Raw genomic sequence first — 27,205 nt, forward strand, 5'->3', positions numbered from 1 at the left:
ACTAAATTTTGTGTGGTGTTTATACGATGGCACCTACAACAAGAGCAGACCGCAATAGGCTGCAGCGGTCACTGACGGACATTGCGTCGTCATTGGTAGTAAGACAGGGCGATAAAGCTATCTGCAACATCGATCCCGCATCAGGATGTCCATACGTCCAGAGTAGATTTGCCCCTGGCAACTTCATCCGTCACTTTCGTACCGTACATACGGAACGTGCATGTGCAAACAATCTCCTTACAATTGCCTATCCAATGGAGAAGAAGGAAAGAGTAATTCCTAAGCGTTTAATAGCTATTGACCGGCAGTTACTAATTGCGTCAGCAGTTAAGCTGACGACCTTCCATCATCTTCCTATTTCCTGCTTCGAGTGGGAAGGCTTCAAAGACTTACTGAAACCGATTACAACGACTCTTGGGTGCACTTTGAACCGTGTCACAATGAAATGTCATCTCTCGAAGACTGCCTATCGTCTAAAAGAAATGTTGATAGATGAGATGAAAGGCAAGCTCGTCTGCTTGAAAATAGATTCTGCTGCCCGACACAATCGCCATATCTTAGGCATCAATGTACAGTATGCCCTAGACGAGCAGGTGGTCATTCGTACCCTTGGTATGATCGAAATCAAAGAAAGTCAAACAGCGGCGTTCTTGAAATCAAAAGTTATGGATACTTTGGCCGACTATGGGCTATCTCTTGAGAACATATTTTCCGTGACATGCGACAATGGGGCTAATATGGTGGCAACGGTTAGAAAATTAAACAATGATACGTACGTAATGCCTACAGAGCAGCAGGCTGATGGTACGAACATAGATGAGCTGGATGAGTCGGATGTGATAGAGGATGATCAACAGTGTGAACGAAACGTTACTGCTGAACTGGCCAATGAACTGTCCGAAAGGATTACTCTTGTGAGATGTGCCGTGCATACCTTACAGCTTGCAATACTGGATGTTGTTGATAAATCCGATGAGTCTATCCGAGCCATCACTGCTGTTGCTAGAAAATGTAAGCTGGTGAAGTACCGGTCAGAGTTTGAAAGCTACGACGCTTCATACCCACCCGTCTGGAGTAGGACACGATGGGGTGGTATATTCAAAATGATGGAATCGTTCGTACACCAAAAAAGGTTTTTTAACCAGTTGGCCGATAATTTTCCCGAACTAGACCTTTCCAATCAATGGTCGTTCATTGAGCATTACTATGATACGTTTAAGCCGTTGTACATCTGCACAAAGCAAATGCAAGAGAAGCACGTGTCGTTATCTGACTTCTATATGGCATGGCTGATGGCAACGAGTGAGGTACAGAAAGTTCGCGAAAACTCTTTCAGTCCCCATTTAGTTCGGTCGTTGAACAATAGATTGAACGTTTTGCGCCAATTGAAGGCGGTCCAGATGGCATTATACCTGGATCCAAGGTTCAACTATCGAGGTTCTAAAATATTCACGGCTGAGGAAAAAGATAAAATTCAGCAATACATAGTCGATACATGGGAACGTATCTGCCAACTGGGTAAAACACCGGCTAGTACAAGTAGAGAATCGTCAGAGTCTACCGATGATTTTGATCAGTATCTTACGCAAATGTTTGGTGAATCCGTGAATCTTGGTTGCGAGACCGGGTTTCTTCAACAAGTTAAGTCTTTGGACCTAGAGCCACGCCAAAAACATAACTACAACGTGTGGGACCATTGGTTGCGCCGTAAGACTACGCACCCAGAGATATATGCAGTAGCAATGGTTGTACTATCCACACCATCGAACCAAGTCTCTGTTGAACGGTCTTTCAGTGCCCTTGCCTTGGTTCTCTCTAATCAACGCACTGGCCTTGGGAAAGATACGTTGGAAAACATTTTACTTATTAAATTAAACAAAGACTTGTTCTCCAGGGCGCTGGGAACTGCATATGATTGGAAGGGCCCAATCGACCCGGTTGACGATGATTCTCAGGAATGAATATGATACCGTTGATGCTCAACTGAATGTCGAATGAGACAAATATTGTCGTCTATCACTGGCTCATCGCCGGGTGATAGGGGGATAACTTTTGTTTACATTCTCATGAAATCAATTTCCAATGATACTGAAAGGGTTCGGCAGTCATGATACTTGTTATGATTCAATTGGCGACAATCGTCGTTGGGTGGACGATGATATATGTGTTGTCTCAATGTAAGCTCGAGTCACCATTGTGATAACGAATTTTTTCAGCACTGCTTCGATTCGTGGAGAACGGAAAGCATCTTCTAAATTTGTAGGTCATATTGGTTGATGGCCATACAAACTTACTTTCGCTATACAGGTTTCGGTATCAGGTTCCGGAAGTAGCGGTCTAAAATTCCAAAACGAAATTCACATCGATTTCTCAGAGATGACTTTAGGTTTGGGAATAGATAACAGTTCGAGTAGACCAAATCAGGTGAACAATTTGGATGGGCAATTAATTGGAGCACTAAATCGTTGATTTAGTATCAAGTGATCAATTTAGTACTCCAAAACTATACTATGACAATCCCAGAAAACAGGCATCATAATTTTTCCGACCCATTAAGCCTCCCTTCCAGACACTCATGCCGCGACAACTTCAGTCCATTGTCGTTTAATCATTTATTTCTCTGGCGTATAATAATGGATCCAGCCAAACTTGTACTCGAAGTGCACTTGCGCTTGTCTTTTTAGTCCTAAATAAGTATGTGCGAGATCCAGCGACAGGATATCTTTCTAATTTGCAGAATCTTTTTTTTTTTTCAATTATAGATGTTTTAACCTTATGGTCATTCTTTGGGGTAGGAAAACTTTCTGATCCTATGTTCGGGGTTGGGAATCGAACACAGGCGGGCTGCGTGAAAGACATCGACATACCCATCACGCTATACCCGTCCCCTTGCAGAATCTTGCTCAACTATGGTAAGCTCGCGCAATTTCATATTCCAGTCATCCAGAAGAATAAAGTGTATTTTTATTATTGTCGTTCATTTTGCCCCGTATTTAATTTTCATTTTATTTAGTTTTGACACTGTTCGCTTCGAATCAAACATTTTTTTTTATTTCTGTTTCTGATTTCGAGAGGGGCCAGGGCCCCTCGGGCCCCCCCTCTGGGTACGTACCTGACCCCTACTGATTAGATTCCCGATAGATAGCTAGAAAAGCCATGATTCTCAGCGATTGGTGGTGTATAAATTGACTAAAACTATCAGTGCATAACTTAAGTGAAGAGTGCCGTTTGAAGGCATCATCTTTCATGATTTTGATTTTTGTAGGATCATAATCATGTCAAGTTGAGATCGGTAAAGATCTAAATTCTAAAAAAATACTTCTCATTCGATCGGAAATGATTGATGTTGACAAACGTTTTTAATCAGCATAAGTGCCCGGAGGGGCGAGTAAATTAGCGAAATTATTAAATTTACCTAAAATGAATATTGAAAGATGATGCCTTCAAACGGTTGAGCTAAAGTTATGCACTGATAATTTTAGTTAATTTATATGAACTTGGGTGCATCAACCGCTGGGAATTGGAATTTTGCGACGGCAATTCAAACGCGCCATTCAATCGCAGCGCGTTCTGTGTGTTTGAAACCCTTCGCTCCTGTTACTTTCATAAATTAAATTCATGTCAAAAAGCGTTTTACTGCTAATGCATGAACATCATCATCGGTATCAAACAGCTGAAAGTAAAACAGTCAATGATCGAATTTGAAGCATAAAATTTTTGCGCATACCTGAAAGATTACGAGATTAACATTTTCTAATTTGTCACCAAATCTTTTTCATCTTAAACAAGGTTAACTTTATCACAACACCGCTGTTAGATAAACACTTGTTATGGAATCATAAATTTCTCAAATCGAATGGACACAATTTCACCAAACGCTTTAATCATCGATGTTCCAATTCCAACTAAAAAAGTTGTTGATATTGCATTGCGATTATTGGTTTGCTTTCAACTGTCTCCGGCATTTGACAGCATTCAAAGCAACACATTTTTCAACTACTTGAATATATGCAAATCAAAAACCATATTGGTTGAATCAAAAAGAAATTAGTTAAATCAACTATCGCAAAAATCAAAAACTGCGATATCGCAATTTTATGATCGAAGGGTTCTCCGTGTTGTTTCGTCGCGTAGGTCTTTGCCGATTATTCCGAGTCGTACTTATATCCTGATTATTCGTAACAAGTGTTTTCCGGGCGGCTTGTTAGGCCTGCACCAACCTCCTGTCTCGCCGGAGGGCCATCGTGTCAGCACTGTTTAGAGTCCCACACTGACACAAGGACGGTAATCAGCCGCTCCTAACATGGAGAACAGACGCTGTTTCGAGCCGCCCCAGCAGACGCTCGGGTAGGCTCGGTCTCTGTAAAGAGAAAGCAAGCCCCCCTTCCCTGTCAGCAAACGACCAAGGTCCCACCGGGGTTGGTTACCCGATCTTTCCTATGGTTACTCGTACCCCAGCCGGCACCGCTGGGAGGTAGGGATAGGAGTTACTGGACAAGAAGTTATGAACCACATTGGGGGTCCAGTCGTTTATCAACCAAAATTAAAGATACATTGTTCATTGTTGAAAAAAAATAGTGAACATTTCAAAACGGTCCGTAATCGGATGTTCGGCGAAGCTTCCGTTTGATGTCGGAACAGGAACGCTGTACGGCCTTCATGTCAACTTTGCGAATGCATCTCTTGATTCTACCAATCAACTGTTAGCAATTCGTAGCTCTCCAGTTATTTTTGTACAGCAAGGAGCTCAAAACCCCGAAGAAATCTTCGATTTGGCGACACTGCGGTAGATTTATCGGGTTGTGGCTTTTGGGTACAAATGGGATCGAATGGGTATTCAGGAACGATTGTGTTTTTTTGGCGCAATGCGATGACGCTTTATCCGGCCAAAACACAAAACTTTTTCCGGAAAAATTTTTAATCAACCAGCGGCATTGGGAATTCAGCGTTGAAATCTGTGCGTCAGTATATCCCGGGGCTCGTGTCTTCTTTCGGTACTTTATTCCGAGTCATTTCAATGTTTTGCAGATGTACTGGTGAGAACAGTTGAACTTTTTTGCGGCATCCCTTTGACTCAGTGAATCCTTGTTGTTGAAGGCATGAGAAAGAGAAAGAAGTCCTTTTGCTGCCATAATTTTGGCTGGTCTTCCACTACCTTTCTTACGAGCAGTTGTTGGGCATCTTAGGACTGTCGAAGTCGCAACATTTTTGCTTTTAAAATGTTGTACCGTATACTATTTGCCGAGATTTCTGTGCAGTTCGTAGAACTGTACAATGCGCTCGCGAAATACTTCTTGTTTCGACGGCATTTTGAGCAAAACTGAGCAAGCATGAACAGTACAGAAAATACTAGCAGAAAGAGGAGAAAGAGAGCTAACACATACACACTCTTAGTTCTTTCTGAGCTCGTTTGTTGGTGAGCATACAGGCCTCGAAAAAATTCCAAAATTTATAATTGCCACCCGTTATATCTGTACCATCTGTACATTCTGTACCTTTTTCTGCACTCAATTGTGCCAGTACTTCTTGTACTTATTTCCCTCATTTCTGTACTTGGTTTTGTACTTTCTGCACTTGTTCCTGTATCTTCTTTATTTTTTCCTGAACTTAGCTTCCGTACTTGTTCCTTTTATTTCTGTACCTGTAGCTGTCCGTGTGAACTTCTCACAGCTCAAAAATGATCTTTGGATGGAAATGATTTCGAATACTCTTAAGTTAGAATAATCGAACGACCCTCATGATTCCTCGCGATCAGTGAAGTAGAATGGTAGAATGTTTTGTAAAAATGAATCGTCTGGCAATTGGTTTTTGATTCGATCACAACATTTTTCCCCAAATCATGTACACTCGTACACTTCGCACTTTAAAGCAGTTTTTATCCTACTCTGAACCCAAATTTATATATCGAAAAATGGAAACCTGTATGCTGTTCATTTGGCGCCCTTACTTAATTGAACATGTGATTCGAAATAAATTAAATAATTAATAATTAATTAATAATAATTAAACCTCCGCATAAGCGTCACCTTTCGAACAAAAAACTCATTTTAAGATTGGCCCACGCATACCAGAGAACATTAGCAACACACACTTTTTCGCTATTATTTTATATACGAGGTCTGTTCAAAAAGTTCCCGGAATTTTTAAATTGCGCGCGTCTGGAGAGTCCGGTGGTCAAAATTTTTTTTTATTGTGTTGGTACATATGTCCCTAATGTATGGTGAAATTTTCAGCTGTATTCATTGTTTAAATTCTGTCTTGTATCGGCTGGTGTAGACGTGTTTTTTTAAGCTCGGCGATTTTTGTCTTGGTGACGTTGGGTGCTTCCACGTGGACGATTGTGCTTTTGTTTCGACATCATAACCGTACACCCAAGTTTCATCACCAGTTATGACCCTTTCAAGTAAATTTGGATCGTCGTTGACGTCGTTTAACAGCTCCTGAGCGATGGTAATGCGTTTGTTTTTTTGATCAACATTCAGCAGTTTTGGAACGAATTTTGCTGCCACTCGTTTCATGCCCAAAACATTTGAAAAAATATGATGGCATGAGCCAACTGATATGCCAACTTCATCAGTAACTTCTCTAATAGTGATTCGGCGATCATCCATAATCATTTTTTCCACTTTTCTCACATTTTCATCGATTATTGACGTGCTGGGTCGACCGGAGCGTTCGTCGTCTTCAACGTCTTCGCGGCCATCTTGGAAACGCTTATACCACTCGTAAACACTTGTTTTTTTTTCATAGCAGACTCACCGTAGACTCTCTGTAACATTTCGCACACTTGGTTACACTTTATTTCATTTTTCACGCAAAATTTAATACAAACTCTTTGACTCTTCAATTCTTCCATTGCACAGTGGTTCAAGAGCGCAATTTCACGCTCTTAATTGATAACTCATTAAAAACGTGGTTTTCGAGGTACAGTTTCTTCAGCAAAGTTGGTCAGAATAATAGACGCCATCTTTTGGCAAATTTTATTTATGTGATTAATTCTCCTAAAAGTGAGATAAAAATTTTAGTTTAGCTCAGGGCCAACATAGGGGCTAAGTTACTTCGACAAAGTTGTGCAGAAAGTTATTTTAAACAAGTTTGCTGAAGATACTATTCCCGTAACTTGATTGTAATTAATGATATAATGTATTTTCTGAAAAGGGTGTCCAAAAACCAGTTTTTGTATGAAAACACATATATTTTCAATTTATATGAGTTTTTCATGTTGTACAAAGTTTTTCATCTTTAAAAACTACACAACTTTCTCAAACATACTATGCTGCTATCATTTCAGTTTAATGAAATAGAGCAATTTTTCATGTTTTTTATGAAATTCTAACTTGTCTATTATCAAAAGGCGCAGGAAGGTGCAGGTACCGTGGTTGAGTTACAAGTCTGCGATCGTCTGCAGGCGAGATATGTTCATTTCAAATATCCTTGTCCTTGACATTTGCAATGAGTAGGTTCATTGTATTTCAGATCAGATTTCAGTATATATTCATTACTATGGTACTTGCCACAAAATATGATTTTTTTTGCACATTGAAGTCTATAAATTGAATAGTTTAGTAACTGTTTTGTCAAGATTTTTAAAAAAGCCAACATCAAATCGAAAAGTATTATCAAAACTCATTATTTAATTATTTGTATTTATTTTATAATGTTCTTAACCAACTAAAAGACTCTTAGCAAAAAAAATACTCTTAGCAAAATAAGACTCTTAGGAGATTCTTCTTGGACTGTTTTGGCCATTCACGAATATTTGTAACCAAAGTATCCAATGAAACTAATTACCAATTCATGGGATCCCGATTTGTAAGTGATCTGGATTGCTCGCGTGTTATGTTATTGATCTGTTATTATTATGAACAGTACAATATAGCAAGCGTTTATCGATCTCCACTGAGGAATAGAGGATCTATCCGCAGAGCTTTTCTATAGAAAAAAACTTACTAAAAATGACATAACGTAATTCGACATGATGATTGTCTTTTTTCAAAGTTGTGGCTTCTTATCTCACTTTCAACAAACGTCTGTAATTATTACTAAACTTTTCTATTTATAGACTTCGATGTCCATAAAAACCTTTTATTGTGACAGTCCATGGTAAAGCATATATACTGAAATCTGATCTGATATACAATGAACCTTATCATTGCAAATGTCAAGGACAAGGGTATTTGAAAAGAACATATCTCGCCTGCAGACGATCGCAGACGAGTAATTCAACCACGGTATGAAAGCTCTTTTGAGTTAGTTTAATATATAAGCAGTCTAATCTGCACCTTCCTGCGCCTTTTGATAATAGATAAGTTAGAATTTTATTTAAAAAAAACATGAAAAATTGCTCTATTTCATTAAACTGAAATGATAGCAGCATAGTATGTTTGAGAAAGTTGTGTAGTTTTTAAAGATGAAAAACTTTGTACAACATGAAAAACTCATATAAATTGAAAATATATGTGTTTTCATACAAAAACTGGTTTTTGGACACCTTTTTCAGAAAATACATTATACCATGAATCACACTCAAGTTACGTGAATAGTACCTTCAACAAACTCGTTTGAAGTACCTTTCTACACAACTTTGTCGAAGTAACTTAGCCCCTATGTTGGCCCTGAGCTAAACTAAAATTTTTATCTCACTTTTAGGAGAATTAATCACATAAATAAAATTTGCCAAAAGATGGCGTCTATTATTCTGACCAACTTTGCTGAAGAAACTGTACCTCGAAAACCACGTTTTTAATGAGTTATCAATTAAGAGCGTGAAATTGCGCTCTTGAACCACTGTGCAATGGAAGAATTGAAGAGTCAAAGAGTTTGTATTAAATTTTGCGTGAAAAATGAAATAAAGTGTAACCAAGTGTGCGAAATGTTACAGAGAGTCTACGGTGAGTCTGCTATGAAAAAAAAACAAGTGTTTACGAGTGGTATAAGCGTTTCCAAGATGGCCGCGAAGACGTTGAAGACGACGAACGCTCCGGTCGACCCAGCACGTCAATAATCGATGAAAATGTGAGAAAAGTGGAAAAAATGATTATGGATGATCGCCGAATCACTATTAGAGAAGTTACTGATGAAGTTGGCATATCAGTTGGCTCATGCCATCATATTTTTTCAAATGTTTTGGGCATGAAACGAGTGGCAGCAAAATTCGTTCCAAAACTGCTGAATGTTGATCAAAAAAACAAACGCATTACCATCGCTCAGGAGCTGTTAAACGACGTCAACGACGATCCAAATTTACTTGAAAGGGTCATAACTGGTGATGAAACTTGGGTGTACGGTTATGATGTCGAAACAAAAGCACAATCGTCCACGTGGAAGCACCCAACGTCACCAAGACAAAAATCGCCGAGCTTAAAAAAACACGTCTACACCAGCCGATACAAGACAGAATTTAAACAATGAATACAGCTGAAAATTTCACTATACATTAGGGACATATAACAGATCGGCTGAAAAGTTCGTATCGTTTCTATGAGAGGGCGCCACTAGAATTAAATCCATACCATTTTCAGTTAGTACCAACCTTCAAAAAATACGTTTATAAATTTGACAGCTGTCTGATTATTAGTTTGTGAGATATTGCATTTTGAGTGAAGCTACTTTTGTTATTGTGAAAAAAATGGAAAAAAAGGAATTTCGTGTGTTGATGAAACACTACTTTTTGATGAAACAAAGTGCCGCCGATACCAAAAAATGGCTTGATGAGTGTTATCCAGACTCTGCACCGTGCGAAGCAACAATTTGTAAGTGGTTTGCAAAATTTCGTACTGGCCATATGAGCACCGAAGACGATGAACGCAGTGGACGTCCAAAAGAGGCTGTTACCGATGAAAACGTGAAAAAAATCCACAAAATGATTTTCAATGACCGTAAAGTGAAGTTGATCGAGATAGCTGACGCCCTAAAGATATCAAAGGAACGTATTGGACATATTATTCACGAATATTTGGATATGAGAAAGCTTTGTGCAAAATGGGTGCCGCGTGAGCTCACAATCGATCAAAAACAACAACGAATTGATGATTCTGAGCAGTGTTTGGAGCTGTTATATCGAAATAAAATCGATTTTTTTCGTCGATATATAACAATGGACGAAACATGGCTCCATCACTTTACTCCGGAGTCCAATCGACAGTCAGCTGAGTGGACTGAACTCAACAATCGGCCGGTAAGGTTATGTATAATTTTCATCGACTACCTTGAAAAGGGAAAAACCATCAACAGTGACTATTATATAGCGTTATTAGAGTGTTTGAAGGACGAAATTTCAAAAAAACGGCCTCATTTGAAGAAGAAAAAAGTTTTGTTTCATCAAGACAATGCACCGTGTCACAAGTCGATGAAAACCATGCTGAAATTGAACGAATTGGGCTTCGAATTGCTCCCTCATCCACCGTATTCTCCAGATTTGGCCCCCAGTGACTTTTTCCTGTTCTCAGACCTCAAGAGAATGCTCGCTGGTAGAAAATTTAGAAGCAATGAAGAGGTAATCGCTGAAACTGAGGCCTATTTTGAGGCAAAGGACAAATCGTACTACAAAAATGGTATCGAAAAGTTGGAAGATCGCTATAATCGCTGTATCGCCTCTGATGGCAATTATATTGAATAATAAAAACGAATTTTGGCAAAAAATGTGTGTTTCTATTGAACGATACGAACTTTTCAGCCGAACTGTTACATACATACATGTCGATGCCTTGAAAAAGTAAGTAAGTAAGTAAGTGAAAATATTTTTATATCGGATGGGACTTAATTGAATGATGAAGAATACCAGATTCAGAAAATAAAACGTAAGAATGAACAAGCATGTTACTAAATAGATGCGTTTATCATTATTCCCTTACCCCAAATCGAAACTCATATCTACTTTCCACACGAATTTATCGCACATTCGATAAAAACACAAAATTTTAATCCCAAGCTGGCTCGGAGTCGATAACACCTCAATCTTCTCGTTGAGCACCGAAATCTACTCTGAGTTTACCGCAAAACTTTTTTGCAGGACTTTGGTTCACCCGAAACTATTTTTCCGGCATACTCTACCATTCTCTGACAAAACGTAATGAGTTCCATTCCCCATTTCTACTTCCACCCCAGGTTTCACCTGGTCACGCGAAATTGAAAAGGACACCCACCTTCACACTAATCTTCACAATCATCTCCTAAACGCACCCCATTATATAGCTGAACTGTCACATCATTCAACGTGGTTTCAGTATGCACGTCTGTCTACCTGCGGTTGCAAATTTTCCATTCGAATCATTTAAGTGATATTCTAACTATTAACTATTCTGGCATTATTTACAGTAAACTACGGGGGGAGTATCAAAATCATTTTTATTTGTTTTAAACCTGATGCTTTGTGTTTAATTTTCAGCTAAATTACGTCGTGGGATAAACAACCAGCAATGGATCTTTTGCCTGTCTGATGTTTCTTGTGCCAGATGGACATATGATGAAGGCCCTGTAATCATCTGATCTACTATCTATCCAACGAATAAAGGGTGATTTTTTAAGAGCTTGAGAACTTTTTTAAACAATAAAACGCATAAAATTTGCAAAATCTCATCGGTTCTTTATTTTAAACGTTAGATTGGTACATGACATTTACTTTTTGAAGATAATTTCATTTAAATGTTGACCGCGGCTGCGTCTTAGGTGGTCCATTCGGAAAGTCCAATTTTGGGCAACTTTTTCGAGCATTTCGGCCGGAATAGCCCGAATTTCTTCGGAAATGTTGTCTTCCAAAGCTGGAATAGTTACTGGCTTATTTCTGTAGACTTTAGACTTGACGTAGCCCCACAAAAAATAGTCTAAAGGCGTCAAATCGCATGATCTTGGTGGCCAACTTACCGGTCCATTTCTTGAGATGAATTGTTCTCCGAAGTTTTCCCTCAAAATGGCCATAGAATCGCGAGCTGTGTGGCATGTAGCGCCATCTTGTTGAAACCACATGTCTACCAAGTTCAGTTCTTCCATTTTTGGCAACAAAAAGTTTGTTAGCATCGAACGATAGCGATCGCCATTCACTGTAACGTTGCGTCCAACAGCATCTTTGAAAAAATACGGTCCAATGATTCCACCAGCGTACAAACCACACCAAACAGTGCATTTTTCGGGATGCATGGGCAGTTCTTGAACGGCTTCTGGTTGCTCTTCACTCCAAATGCGGCAATTTTGCTTATTTACGTAGCCATTCAACCAGAAATGAGCCTCATCGCTGAACAAAATTTGTCGATAAAAAAGCGGATTTTCCGAATGGACCACCTAAGACGCAGCCGCGGTCAACATTTAAATGAAATTATCTTCAAAAAGTAAATGTCATGTACCAATCTAACGTTTAAAATAAAGAACCGATGAGATTTTGCAAATTTTATGCGTTTTATTGTTTAAAAAAGTTCTCAAGCTCTTAAAAAATCACCCTTTAGTATTCACTAAACCTAAGAGGACCAGTACTAGCTAGATTTTCTGGTGGTTGCATTACAACAGCGAAATTATTGCTTATCGTATAATGCCATTCTATCAGTTGTACTGAACTTGCATTGCACTGGTCAATACAAAAGGATGAATTATAAGAGACGGATCTATGCTGCGTTATATTTTCAACAGGAACGATTTGTGAATGAAGGATGCATCGTTCTAGTTTACACTACCACAAACATCGATGTCAAAAATAATTTGCAGCAAGTAGAAAATATGTTAATACTAGTAGTAAGAACTAACATAATAAGTAGGTTTAAAATTATTAACTCACTAATAAAAGGAAAATTTAATTATAGGCATGTATATTTTCAAATGCAGTCTCTATTTTTGTTCGGTTTTGTGTTTCCGTGTCTGAGTTTTCTGCATTTCGTTCCTGTCATGATGAATATGACCAAGTTCATCATTTTCACGGGAAGTCATCCGTATTTTCATGTTGTGGGATCGCTCGACCCAATGTAATGAAGAGCATCCTTAACTATTAGTCTATATTTTGTGTAACCTCACTATTTTATTTACCGCAAGGTTCGTTCGTTTAACAAACATCATTCATTGGAGAAAATTATCTAATTTCGATGCATTCTTTCGAGTGCGTTGTTTCTTCAATGAGGTTTCCTAGCTTCCTATACCGTTCTAGTCTGATTTATGTAGTCTTTTGAGATATTTGCAATGGAATACCCCTAGCCTTTTTCCTTCTTCATTTTCTAATTCGTAGCAATGTTCTCCGATTACTCTTTTCACTACTGCTGGGATATATTTCGGGGCTAGCTTTGCGCAATATCCCTTTCCCTTATCTGACGATTCGGTATTTTTCTTCAGAACTTCCTCTCCTACTACATATCGTGGACAATTTGAATTAGATCTTAGATTGTAATACTTGGAATGTTTCTCAAAAGCCTGTTTGAGATTTTCCCGAATTTCCTGATATAGTTTCTCGCGTGTTGGGTCTAACAATTCCCCGTTTTCTTCGGATGTGTCTCCTAGGTGTCGGTATTCCCGCCCGTCTGAAATCATATTTCTACCAAACATTATAAAATATGGTGTGTATTTCGTCGCCTCATGAACTGAGTTTCGAATGGCATTGGCAATCACCTGCACATTACTGGCCCATTGATTGTGATTTTTTTTTCAGTGTCGCTCTAATGGCTGTTGTTATTACTCGGTTGACCCGCTCAGCATCGTTTATTTGTGGGTGATAACTGGGGGTTTTCCAGTGGGTGACATTATATTTTTTGAATAGATCTTGAAACATCTTTGAAATAAATTGTGTACCGTTGTCAGTGAGGACTATTTCTGGTATACCGAATAATTGGAAAACCATTCCTTCAACGAATGGAATCAATGATTCGGCCGTAGCTTGTCTGAAAGGTTGAATAAGTATAAACTTGCTTAAAACGTATGTTATTACTAACAGGCAGGTATTTTTTCCCTTCACAGAGACTGGTAATGGCCCGATGTAATCCATCGTCAAAAATTGCCATGGATGTTCTGCTATTTTCTTTTGGACTGTTACTGGTACCATGGTGTTTACATTCGTTGCTTTACTTTTCTGGCATACTAGACAATTGCGACATATTCTCTTTACTTCCGTATTCATCATTGGCCAAAAGAACCTGTCTTTTACCGCGGCTAGTGTTTTTTTTTCAGTGTACTTAATGCACTCGAAATGCACCAAATCTACGACTTTGCCGTGGCCGAAACAACTCAGAAAATGCATATTTACGTAACTTATCTCCGACAAAAGTAAATACAAGTAGGCGACGGGACGTGGAAAGTCTGAGGCGTTTCGGAAAAGGAATCAAAAGCAGAAGGGATTAGATTCACAGCGATCTTTATTCATCTGTCATAAAACGAAAGAGATGTTGACGCCGGGATTCTACACATCAATAGTTTTTTTGTTTTGTTTTATTCCATAAATAATATTAAAACTTTACACTAAGCATTATTTTACTTACCGGCTAGAAATGTGAAAAAAAAATAAACGAAAGATTCATTCATTTGAGCAGCAGTTCGCCCGACCGACCGACCGTCTGCTTCTTTTCACGGCAAACATAAATAACAAGGTAGAGAGAAATAATGTACAACACATGCAACCGGAGCATAAATTTAGGCTACTTCACCATCGCAGCATGAAATATTTCAACTGCTCGCACAAGACGGTAGCAGTAGTAGCCTCGGGAGGAAAGATTTCACACAGAAGCTTCCTTTTGTTTTGCAGAAGAAAAGAAAGAAAGCGTTTCTCGTCCATGCATTCATTGAAATCCGCCGAAACGGGCGCTCACACTGGTATTCGCATCGGCGGTCGTGGCACCGGTCCGTGCAGGACCGGTTTCCAGCTGTTCAAGGAGGAGGAAGAAGATGGCGAACCGCTGTTCAGACCGATCCGGTCGATTTGTTCCTGGGGTATTTCGGGTATTTCGTCCTCACCGAAAAAATCGATGATCGGATGGTAATTGTAGTTGATGCGCTGATGGCCGTTGGTTGGCGCAGCCGTCGTGGTAGTCGTGCTGCTAGTCGTCGTGGTCACCGGAACGAACGGCGTCACGGAAGTTGGATGGACGGACGGTTGCTGATTCGGTATCCGAAAGGGATGGGGTTTTTCCTTTTTGTGGGTGGGTGGCTGCTGGGTGGTATATCGTTTACGATGCTTCTCCGGGGCTTGTGTCGGTGGCAGATGGTCGGGTTTTGCTGCGGGCATCACCTGCACCTGATTGATTCGCATGTCCGTTTCGGCAATGTTCTGATCGTTGACGTTGATTTGCTTCCGAACGGGAAGCCGGTTCCGGTTCGATTGCACCTGAACCGTACGCTTCAGTGAGTTGTCGTTGGTGAAATGAGGTCCCCTCTTGAATGGCGTGTGATAACTGACGTCGTTCGGCGGTGGACTCAGATAGGTGTCCAACATCTGGGATGGCATATAGTGCGGATGAATCGGCTTCTTCGGGTGCATCTTGGGCCGATCGAATCGATTTTTGTGGAAGTGTGGTGGCGGAGGACTCGGCGGCATCAGTACGGCATTACTTTCGAACTTTGGCGGTTTCATCCTTTGGAAGCCATTCGCGAAGTGGTAGGCAATATTTTCCTGCACGTTCTCCGGTTCATCGTGATCAAACTTCAGGGTACTGTACTGAGTATTTTTCACGAAATTGCTGGCTGCCAGCGACGGATCTTCGAACGACTCACTCTTCGAATCGTACTCGTTGAAGTTGTTCAATGGCGGGAAAGATTCACGATAGCCGTCGATGTGACACGAACAACACGTCGGAACTTTGAAAATGTCCACATGCAAACCGCGGGAAGTGTCCCAGCTCAACAACCGATGGTAGTTGTAGATCTGAACGCAACGGGACCGGAAGTTATCCGTTAGGTAGGTACAACTGTCTTGCGGGGTGCTGGAAGAAAATTAAAAAAAAAAAAAAACAAACAAAATGGGTTACTATGATTACAATTGGATGGTTTCTATTTAAATTTGGACATTCTGTTATTTACCACTTGATAGTTTGAATAAATATAGATTTTAAAAACTATTACTGACTATTCAGACTTCTGGGTAATGTCAGAGACATAACTGGATTGACGTGAATACGAATAACATTGGCTCACTAAAACTCAAACTGTGCCCCTATACTAACTCTAACCCTAACGACAGATATAGTTAAATATTGTCTATATATTTTTTTAGTCTAAAATAATTAAAATGATCGTTTTGTGGATGTTTGCATCCATCTGCACCTACTAAGTTAAAAATCAAAAAAACGCACGGCAATCAAAATATTACGTCAAGGCGCATTAATAGTGTAAGTAAATCTATAGGGTTCCCTTTATATACACTAAATTCTTTTTTATGCGATTTTTCTTATGCGTTTTTTTATCACGCAGCTTTTTTTACGCGAATTTCCGAAGTCATGTGTTTTTTGCCTTTCTCATATAGAAAGGTTATGCAATCACTTAAAAAACCGACTAGTGAAAATGTCATATACCATTCGACTCAGTTCATCGAGCTGAGCAATTTATGTCTGTCTGTGTGTGTGTTTGTCAAATAATTTCACTAGTTTTTCTCGGAGATGACTGAACCGATTTTGACAAACTTAGATTCAAATTGAAGGTCTCATGGTCCCATACAGAATTCCTGAATTTCATCCAGATCTGACTTCCGGTTCCGGAGTTATAGGGCGAAGTGTGTTCAATATTGTACACCGTCACTTAAACCGGCGGAACAAAAACCGTACAAAATGTTATAAACTGGACTCAAAACCGTTATTCCCAATATTAGGGTCAAACGAAAGGTCTTATGGTCCTACCAAAAATTATTGCATATTTTCGGATACAACAAAAATTTAAATCGTCATTTAGAGTGCGATGGCAAAATTGTATAAAATCTTCAAAATTTGAATAAAAACTATTAGAATTTGTACGTCATGTTAGTTGGTGGCCGTACGAACCGACTTCGATTATACCGGTTCTCGGGTTCCGGTGCCGGAAATAGTGAACCCACTTTGTTTTCTTAAGGATGACCTACGCGAGCAAAGCACTGTTTCATTGTGTATGTTATACTAGTTAATGCACAAGCAATCGCTTGGTTACTTTCAAAAATCGAAGGGAAAAAATTTGAATAGAATACCACAACATTATACATGAGAAAGGCATCATGACACCACCAGGTGGATTGAAACAGGTTTTCTTGTTTTGCATGAAACGTCGAGATCCGGTGATTTTTTTTAAGCCAACTCTCTGACATTTAAAAAATAGGTTTTGTTCAAAACAAAAATTGTTTTATATTACGCCAGATCTGGACGTTTTATGCATTTCTAAGATAATAGGCATTACAAAAATGTCTTAAGTTTTGCGGTTTTTTACGCGAATTTCCGATGTACGCGGTTTTGTTTTGCACGGGTTTTTTTACGCGGTATCCCCCGCATAGAAAGACTGAGGTCTGTATGGGACAATTATAAAAAAAAATTACGGGGATAACAGAAAAAAGTGTTATATCATAAGCTATTTCTAGCAAATCTTCTAATATTTATTCCAGTTGCCAACATATTGGGGGGCATGGCCATTCGAATAAGTGCTTTGCAACCCCCCTCCCTCCCCGTAGTTGACGCGCCTGATTATAAGCATTGAAAGCATTACATTTTGTAAGTTATAGGCGTTACGAACGTTATATTTATGTTATGCTAAATGCATTACTGTTTAAGGTCTAAGGTCTTAAGAAGCGTTAAATGCGTTGCTTTTTTAGGGATAAGTTGTTGAGAGACGTTGCATGCGTTGCTATTTTGTAAATTATAAGCGTTACTTTTTTGTAAGTTACATGCATACATGCGTTACCTTTCGTACGTTATAAGTTTTACGAAACGTTACAAAATAAATTATAGATGTTACATACTGTTGAGGTGTTATGAGGCGTTACATGCGTTACTATTTAGTGAATTACATTTTGTCATTTTTTGACGAAAACTTTCGGTAAAAATAAGAAAAATCATTATGTTTTACACGAATCATGCGATTTTTTTCAGATCGATCAGTTTCTTACACGTTATTCTGAAGAATTTTTTAATAGTTTCATTTAAATAGTTTCAAAGCAGTACGGTAAATCTGGATAGTCAACGAGTACGGTAAAAATACAGCATGAAGTGTATAATCAAATTACAAATATCGAACTAACGAACAAATAAAAATTAATTGTCCCACTACGACGAACATTGTGCTCTCAAAATTTATATCTTTTAACTGCCACATTGACTATTGATTTCCATCTTTTTTAATGTTTTAAGCAAACGCCAGCAATTTTGAAAAAAAAAATCAGGGAGACGCTTTTGAAGATGTATTTCTTACATTTAAAATACTTGAACATTTTAAAATGTATTTTCCAAGGGTTTCCAACTGAGAGGTGAGATGAGATAGGAATCTCAGCTCTCAAGTAGACAGCAGAATCCGTAATAAAGAACAGTGATAACTGAAAGCTTGTACAGGATAGACGTGTATCAAGTGTAAGACGTCCGAAAGCCCTGTTAGTCATTACCGGACGTAACATACTGGCGACGAGGATTCAAAGCTATATGCTGATAAAACATAATTTAGTGAGATGAAATAAGAACGTAAATTCACACGTTCACGGGATAATTGTACGTAGTGACAAAACCAAGATTGTGTACCAGTGAAACCCGATATCCACATGGCTACTTCGGCAGATGAAAATGAAAGTAAAATGGTGGTGACGGTGGACAAGAGAACAAAAGGAAAGTTTCCTGTATATATACCAGGATTAAACGTGAATTCATATCTTCAAACAGTGGACATATATTTTGCACTAAATAAAACCCCAAAGGACGAAAAGGCATTGGAGTTCATTACTAGTGTTGGTCAAGAGACAGCCAACCGCATCATAGGAAGTTTCAAACCGAATAGAATAGTGGATAAAACATATACGCAAATAATAGACAAGTTTAAAATTTTGCATGATGAAAATAAAAACGTGTTCGCGGAACGACACCGTCTTATTACGCGCAAGCAAGAAGAAGGCGAATCACTGGACGATTTCGCCATTGACCTGCAGAATATCGTCGAGCATTGTAGTGTAAGTGTTGAAACAGAAGCCACATTAGTACAATCAGTTTTCGTGGCCGGGATTCGAAACGATAAATCGAGAGAAGCAATGCTCCGAGACTCTAATCATTTGTTGAACCTGGCACAATTGTTGAAAAAAGCAAAAACGATTGAGATCGCCACCATCGAGGCGCGAAAAATGTCCAAATTGAACTCCGACGTAATACACTATGTCGGACAAGGCAATCCAGCAAATCGAAAAAGTTTCATTAAACCAGGAAAATTTTACGAAGATGCACGTGCTAAACAAGCACAAATGGATATCTCTCGTTACCGTGGCAATTCCCGAATAAGCGAAGATACCGTGTGCTACAATTGTTATAACAAAGGGCATTTGTCATACAATTGCACCCTACCGAAGAAAAAAAAGCCAAGGTACGAATCACAAATACAGAAAGGCGGCTCAGCACGAAAGAGAGCTTTCGAGGAAAGAATCAACCAATTATCAGCAGCGATGGAAGATTTAAACATGACCTTGGAGAACGAGAATGACACGTTTGATGAGCAGTCCGTAGACAATCTGGACACCGAGAGTGCCCATGGTAGTTGGATTAACAACGTATTGCTAGGTAAGTCAAACATTTCAACACCCGCTTTTGTGGAATTAAATGTGGAAGATAAAAAGTTACTAATGGAATGTGATACGGGTGCTTGCGCCACAATTTGTTCGCTATCTACATATAATGAAAAATTTAGAAAATGCACACTACTGCCAGATCGTAGAAGATTCTTCGTTATCTCGGGCGAAACAGTTGATGTATAGGATAGAATACAAGTTAAGGTTCAATTGAAATCAAGACTTTTAACTTTGTCAATATTAGTGATCAAGTCCCCCCGAAACTTTATCTCTTTATTAGGTCGAGATTGGCTCAATGTGATATGGCCGCAGTGGAGAGAAACTTTTAGTCTCAATACTATCAACGAGAATGAGAAGCAAGAGTGGATAAAAAAAAACTGTTACAAATCTAAAATCGGAGTACGCACCGGTTTTCGATGACAACCTAACAGAACCCATAAAAAAAGTAGAGGTAGATATTAGGATAGATAGTACTGCGAGACCTTTTATACACAAACCATATACAGTCGCTTTTAAGCACCGTGAAACCGTGGGCGCTCATCTAGATGAGTTAGAAAATATGGGAATAATTAAAAAGGTTGAGTACGCCGAATGGGCGTCCCCCATAGTAGTGGTAGTGAAACCAAATAAAAAAGATATCAGAATTTGCATGGATGGGTCCAAGACTGTAAACCCACACATAATAACACATCATTATCCTCTCCCAATTATAGATGAGCTTATCACAAATAAAAGTGGCGCGAAAAAATTTGCGATCATCGATTTAAAAGGAGCCTATCAACAGCTTGTTGTATCTGAAGCATCCAAAAAATTATTAGTAATTAATACCCACAAAGGTTTGTACGCTTACCGCAGGTTACCTTTCGGGGTAAAACCAGCAGCTTCGATTTTCCAAGCAGTCATGGACTCCATTTTACGAGATATTCCTGAAATCCAGACATATATAGATGATATCCTCATCTGGGCAGATTCAGATAGTAAGCTATTGAGCAAGATCAAAATTGTGTTGGAAAGGTTAATGCATCACAACGTTAAAATCAATGCCGATAAATGCCAATGGTTTGTCCCTCAAGTGAAATATTTGGGTCACATTCTTTCGGAGGCAGGTGTGTCGCCAAATCCAGAGAAAGTGAAAGCAATAACGGCCGTGCCAGTGTTAAAATCGCAAACACAACTAAAAGCGTTTCTCGGCATGATAACATTTTATATTAAATTCGTACCTAAATTAAGCATAATTCTCTCTCCTCTTTACAATCTTCTATCAAAAAATGACAAATGGGATTGAAACGTTGAATGCAACGATGCCTTCGAGCAAAGCAAAAAAGCTATTTGTAGCGCTCGGGTACTAACACACTTTGATCCAACTAAGCCCATTACAGTTTCGTGTGATGCAAGTGATGAAGGAATATCTGGTATATTGAGCCATAGAATAAACGGAATGGAAATGCCGGTGTTCTTTGTTTCTAGAAGACACCAACCGAAAAAAAATATCCAATATTGCACAGGGAGGCGTTAGCAGTGGTTTTTGCAATGGAAAAATTCTACAAATACGTATTAGGGCAAAAAGTGTCAATTATCACAGATCATAAACCACTCCTTGGGATATTTAATAATAAAAAAGGTGGACCATCAGTAATTGCCACCAGATTACAAAGATATTTTCTCCGATTATCTATATTTGATTACACTATTACACATATGAGGGGGAGAGATAACCTAGCAGCTGTCGGTTTGTCAAGATTACCAATAAATCAAAGTTTGAGTTCTCCCGATTTGGAGGAAATGCAACGCAGCTCTTTTAATGAACTAAATTATTTAATAGACAACCAACAAGTTAATTTAAACTCTAAATTAATAAGCCAAGAATCCACCTTGGATCTTGAACTTTCGAGAGTAATAAATTACGTTCGTAACGGCTGGCCAAGGCACGTTAACAAGGGGCCATTGAAAAATTATTTCGGAAAAAGGCATGAACTAAGTATTGAATCCGAATGTTTAATTTTCGGTGAAAGAATAGTCATTCCAACAACACTTAAAAAGCCAACTCTTCAGTTATTACACGCGAACCACAGGGGCATACAAAAAATGAAACAGATCGCGCGCAGATACATGTACTGGCCAAAATTTGGATCCGATATAGAAAAATACGTTAGCTCTTGTAAACAGTGTCAAATTTACGGAATCGACAGAACCCCAAGAGTCTATGGCAATTGGCCAGCTACTTCAAGGCCGTTTGAGCGAGTACATATCGATTTTTTCCACAAATTCAATTGCACATTTTTTTTTTTTTATTTCATAACATATTTTAAGGCACATTGCGTTAAGCTATAAGATGCCGAGGGCATATGTTTTAACTACTTAAACTAGATTTTTTTTTATTTTCACATCATATGAGCTTTGGGAGATCTAGTCTTCAACGGGTGGTCGGCAGTGGCTGGCTGGATCTTGTACGCTGGAGTAAACTGGCACGACGTTGGTACGTATCACTGTTGGTCGCATCTTTTCGTTCGTGTGGGTCCGCGGAAAACACCCCCGACTACGGGGAGCCGGCTGATGGCCCGCATAATCATCGACTTGAGCGGCTCTCCGTGGTGGTGAATTTTGTGGAAGAGAAGGAAAGAAACAGAGAGAAGTTTATGTTGTTGAAAAAGGTGGTAAGGGAGCGAAACTACTTAGGTCAGCGATAAGATCTAATTAGTTGACATCGAGATGGTGAAGAGACAGGGACAGGGGAGCAAAAAATTAGTGACAGCAGAAAGATCTTGTTAGTTTTTCGATGAAGATGGTGGACAGACGACATTTGGGGAGGTTCGAGCGGATGTTAGGTACGAGGTTGAAGGAGGATGTTGTGGAACCCTTCAGCAGATCAGACTTGTAAGTTAATGTTCTTTATGAACTGATATAAGAGCAGCATATAGGGAAGGTCTCGATGGGCCAACACGTCTCGTACTGATATACCTCGGGCCCGAAGGGAGTCAATTAGCTGTGATCTGGCGCCACAATACTCGGTACATACCCAGACAACATGTTCAATGTCGTGATAACCCTTATCGCATGTGCAGAGACCATTCTCCACAAGCCCGATACGCCGGAGGTGCGTATCCAAGGTGTTATGATTAGACATGAGCCGGGACATCACACGAATGAAATCCCGACCCACATTCATCCCTCTGAACCAAGGTTTCGTCGATACCTTTGGGATAATGGAGTGTAACCATCGTCCCAGTTCCCCATTACTCCATGAAGTTTGCCAACTTTCGAGCGTCCTTTGACGAGATACACTGAAAAATTCGTTGAAGCAAATTGGTCTTTCATAAATTTCACCTTCTAATGCGCCCACTTTAGCCAATGAGTCTGCCTTTTCATTTCCCGGAATGGAACAATGTGATGGGACCCAGACTAAGGATATTAAATAAGACCGACCAGATAAAGTTCTCAAGTGTTCCCGTATTTTCCCCAGGAAATATGGGGGATACTTTCCTGGCTTCATTGCCCGGAGAGCTTCTATTGAGCTTAGACTGTCCGTGACAATGAAGTAATGGTCTTTGGGCAAGGTTTCAATGATCTCGAGGGTGTAATGAATAGCAGCTAATTCTGCGACGTAAACTGAAGCCGGATCACTGAGTTTGTAAGAAGCGGTGATGTTCTGATTGAAGATACCGAAGCCTGTGGACTTGTTGATGTTTGATCCGTCAGTTTAAAACATCTTTTCACAGTTGACTGTTTTAAATTTGTTATTAAAGATAGTAGGGGCCACTTGAGGGCGTACGTGATCCGGAATTCCATGAATCTCTTCTTTCATGGATGTATCGAAAAACACAGCAGAATCAGAAGTATCCAAGAAATGAGCACGGTTGGGAACAAACGAAGAAGGGTTAATATTCTGAGCCATGTAATCAAAATACAAGGACATAAAACGGGTCTTAGAATTGAGCTCGACAAGCCTTTCGAAGTTTTCAATCACCATCGGATTCAAAATATCGCATCGGATTAGCAATCGATATGAGAGATCCCAAAATCGATTTTTCAACGGTAAGACGCCCGCAAGCACTTCGAGACTCATCGTATGAGTCGACTGCATGCAACCTAAGGCAATACGCAAACAACGATACTGAATTCTTTCCAGTTTAATGAAATGGGTGTTCGCGGCGGATCGGAAGCAGAAGCATCCATATTCCATTACGGACAATATCGTTGTTTGGTACAGCCTGATCAGGTCTCCTGGGTGGGCACCCCACCAAGTACCGGTTATTGTACGGAGAAAGTTGATTCTCTGCTGGCATTTCTGTTTCAGATACCTAACATGACATCCCCAGGTGCCTTTGGAGTCGAACCAGACCCCGAGATATTTAAATGTGAAGACCTGAGCTATGTTTTCACCCCCTAGTTGAAGCTGTAGTTGTGCTGGTTCTCGCTTCCTTGAAAATACAACCAGCTCAGTTTTCTCCGTAGAGAACTCGATACCCATCTGAAGAGCCCATGTTGACAAGTTATCGAGGGTATCTTGTAATGGTCCTTGAAGATCGGCTGCTTTGGGTCCTGTAATAGACACAACGCTGTCGTCGGCAAGTTGTCTTAGCGTGCAAGATGTATTGATACATTCATCAATGTTGTTTACGTAAAAATTGTATAAAAGGGGGCTTAAGCATGAGCCCTGAGGAAGACCCATGTAACTGAATCGTATTGTCGACAAATCACCATGCGCGAAATACATGTATTTCTCGGACAATAGATTATACAAAAAGTTATTCAAAATTGGTGAAAGACCATGCTGATGCAACTTCTCAGATAGGATGTTTATTGAAACTGAGTCAAAAGCCCCCTTGATGTCTAAGAAAACTGATGCCATTTGTTCTTTACGAGCAAATGTCATTTGAATTTCTGTTGAGAGCAACGCAAGACAATCGTTCGTTCCTTTGCCCCTGCGGAAACCAAATTGTGTATCTGAAAGTAAGCCATTAGTCTCGACCCAATTGTCTAGACGAAACAGAATCATTTTTTCGAACAATTTCCGGATACAAGAAAGCATGGCAATCGGCCGATACGAATTGTGATCGGAGGCTGGTTTTCCTGGTTTTTGAATGGCGATAACTCTTAGTTGTCTCCAGTCATGTGGGACAATATTATCCTCAAGAAGCCTGTTGAATAAATTCAATAAGCGTCTTTTAGCAGAGTCAGGCAAATTTTTCAACAAGTTGAATTTAATTTTGTCTAACCCCGGAGCTTTATTGTTACACGACAAGAGCGCAAGTGAGAACTCTACCATCGAAAAAGGTGTTTCGTTTCTGTTTGATGAGGCGACGCGCATGATCGTCTGTTCCGGAACAGAGTCAGGACATACTTTTTTAGCGAAATCGAATATCCAGCGGTTAGAATATTCCTCGCTTTCGTTCGTTGTGTTTTGGTTGCGCATTCGTCGGGCTGTGTTCCAAAGAGTGCTCATCGATGTTTCTTTTGTTAATCCGTCAACAAACCGTCGCCAGTAACCTAGTTTTTTTGCTTTAACTAAGTTCTTCATTTGTTTTTCTAGCGCCGCGTAATTGCGATAATTATCAGGTGTTCCATATTTTCTGAACTTTTTGAATGCTAAAGATCTTTCCGCGTTCAATGATGAGCACTCTTTGTCCCACCACGGATTGGGAGAACGGATGTTAGTTTTCGCGCCGGGTACACGTTTCGTCTGAGCTTGAATCGCGGAGTCGAGAATCAAGCCAGCCAAAAACGTGTACTCTTCCTCCGGAGGAAGTTCTTGTGTTGTTTTGAGTTTCTCAGACATCGAATTAGCGTATTCTTTCCAATCAATATTTCGTGTGAGGTCATACGAAACATTGATTGTCTCCGCTGGTCGTAATCCGCAGGTGATTGAAATTACGATAGGTAGATGATCGCTACCGTGGGGATCAGGGATCACCTTCCACTTGCAATCCAGCCGTAGTGATGTCGAGCAAAGGGATAAATCCAGCGCACTTGGTCTTGCTGGTGGTGCAGGAATCCGTGTCATTTCTCCCGTATTAAGAATTGCCATATTGAAGTTATCGCAAAGATCATAGATCACGGTTGATCTATTGTCATCATGAAGACAACCCCAACCCGTACCATGTGAGTTGAAGTCACCTAAAACTAACGTTGGTGCGGGAAGGAGCTCAATGATATCGCTTAGCCGCCGATGCCCAATCGAGGCCCTTGGAGCAATGTAGATGGAAGCAATGCAAAGGTCTTTGCCTTTAATTCTGACCTGACATGCGACAACTTCAATACCTGGTATCGATGGGAGGTTAATTCGGAAGAAGGAATAGCACTTTTTGATCCCCAAAAGTACTCCTCCGTAGGGATCATCTCGATCCAGGCGAATTATGTTAAAATCGTGGAAGTTGAGGGTTACATTTGAGGTCAGCCAGGTTTCACACAAAGCAAATGCGTCGCATTTCAAACTATTTAAAAGAACTTTGAAGGAATCAATTTTCGGGAGGATACTTCTGCTGTTCCACTGTAGTACAGTGATTGCATCCTTAACCTCGTTCGATGTATTAGCCATCAAAGGATACAATCTCTGAAAGGAGGGGCCATTTTGCAGTCAACTGCTTCAAAAATGCTTTAATTGTTGGCATAAATGTCATCAACAGACTCTTGAGAGGATCAGTGACGTTGAAGGTTCTAAGAATCCAGTCCACAATGTTAGAGAATTTCAGTATTCCAGCACTTGATTGATTCTCAGTTTGTATTTTAGGGGTACTCGGGGTTTTTGGTGTACCGGGAAGTGCAGGAAACTCTTGGTCTGATGCTAAGTTCGCTAGACCAGGAGCCTTTTGCTTCGGTTTTTGGGAAGCACTTCGAGTATTTATAATTTTTTTGGTCCCCGCAATGGATATCCTTGGGCCTTTACAAGGCAGTTTAGGAGATGAGATCGTCCTTCTTTTCCTAGAACCGCTAGGCATAGTAAAGGATGATCCCTCTTGAGGGTCATCGGAATCATTCTCGTCGGTAGGCAAACAATCAAAGAGATTCATCGATTCGACAGGTGGCATGGTGTTCTTCAGCATCTCTGCGAAAGTTCGTTTGGAACGTTCTTTAAGAGATTGCTTCAATTTTTCTCCGCGCAGTTTGTACGCGGGACATGAATTCAATTCATGTGGGTTTTCCCCACAGTAAAGACACTTTGAAGCTTTTTTGCCACATGATTCGTCTGCATGTTCCCCTCCACATTTAATGCACCTTTGCTTATTGCCGCAGTAGGTGGCTGTGTGACCCAGCTGCTTGCAAATGGTACAATTCATTACCCGCGGGACAAATAAGCGTACAGGTAAGCGAACCTTGCCCAGAAGGACGTAATTGGGAAGAGCAGATCCAGCGAAAGTTACCCGAAATGAGTCTGATGAAGAATAAGTTTTTGTCTTATCTTCTGCAATTTTTACTGAACTCAATTGCTTGCAGTCCAGTATTTTAACATTCTGAAGAGCAGGATCTCTGAAACAGCCAACCCCACTCTTCAGAAGGTATTCGCAGGTCAAACTCGCCTCACTAACCACGCCGTCAATC

At 39.9% G+C, this 27,205-nt stretch overlaps 1 protein-coding gene across 3 annotated transcripts in view; it reads right to left on the reverse strand.

Annotated features, from left to right (window-relative positions):
* Window positions 1–14,303: 14,303 nt before the first annotated feature.
* The window catches only part of LOC131435561 (neurotrophin 1), a 64,377-nt gene continuing 51,475 nt past the window's right edge, over window positions 14,304–27,205 (reverse strand). For all 3 annotated transcript variants that reach the window (XM_058603579.1, XM_058603580.1, XM_058603578.1), the window contains exon 6: window positions 14,304–15,881. In XM_058603579.1, the coding sequence (XP_058459562.1) occupies window positions 14,768–15,881 (1,114 nt within the window). In that variant the 3' untranslated portion in view covers window positions 14,304–14,767. The remainder of the gene's footprint in view (window positions 15,882–27,205) is intronic.

This window comes from Malaya genurostris, chromosome 3, assembly GCF_030247185.1.
Source record: "Malaya genurostris strain Urasoe2022 chromosome 3, Malgen_1.1, whole genome shotgun sequence".
NCBI classification, from domain to species: Eukaryota; Metazoa; Arthropoda; class Insecta; order Diptera; family Culicidae; genus Malaya; species Malaya genurostris.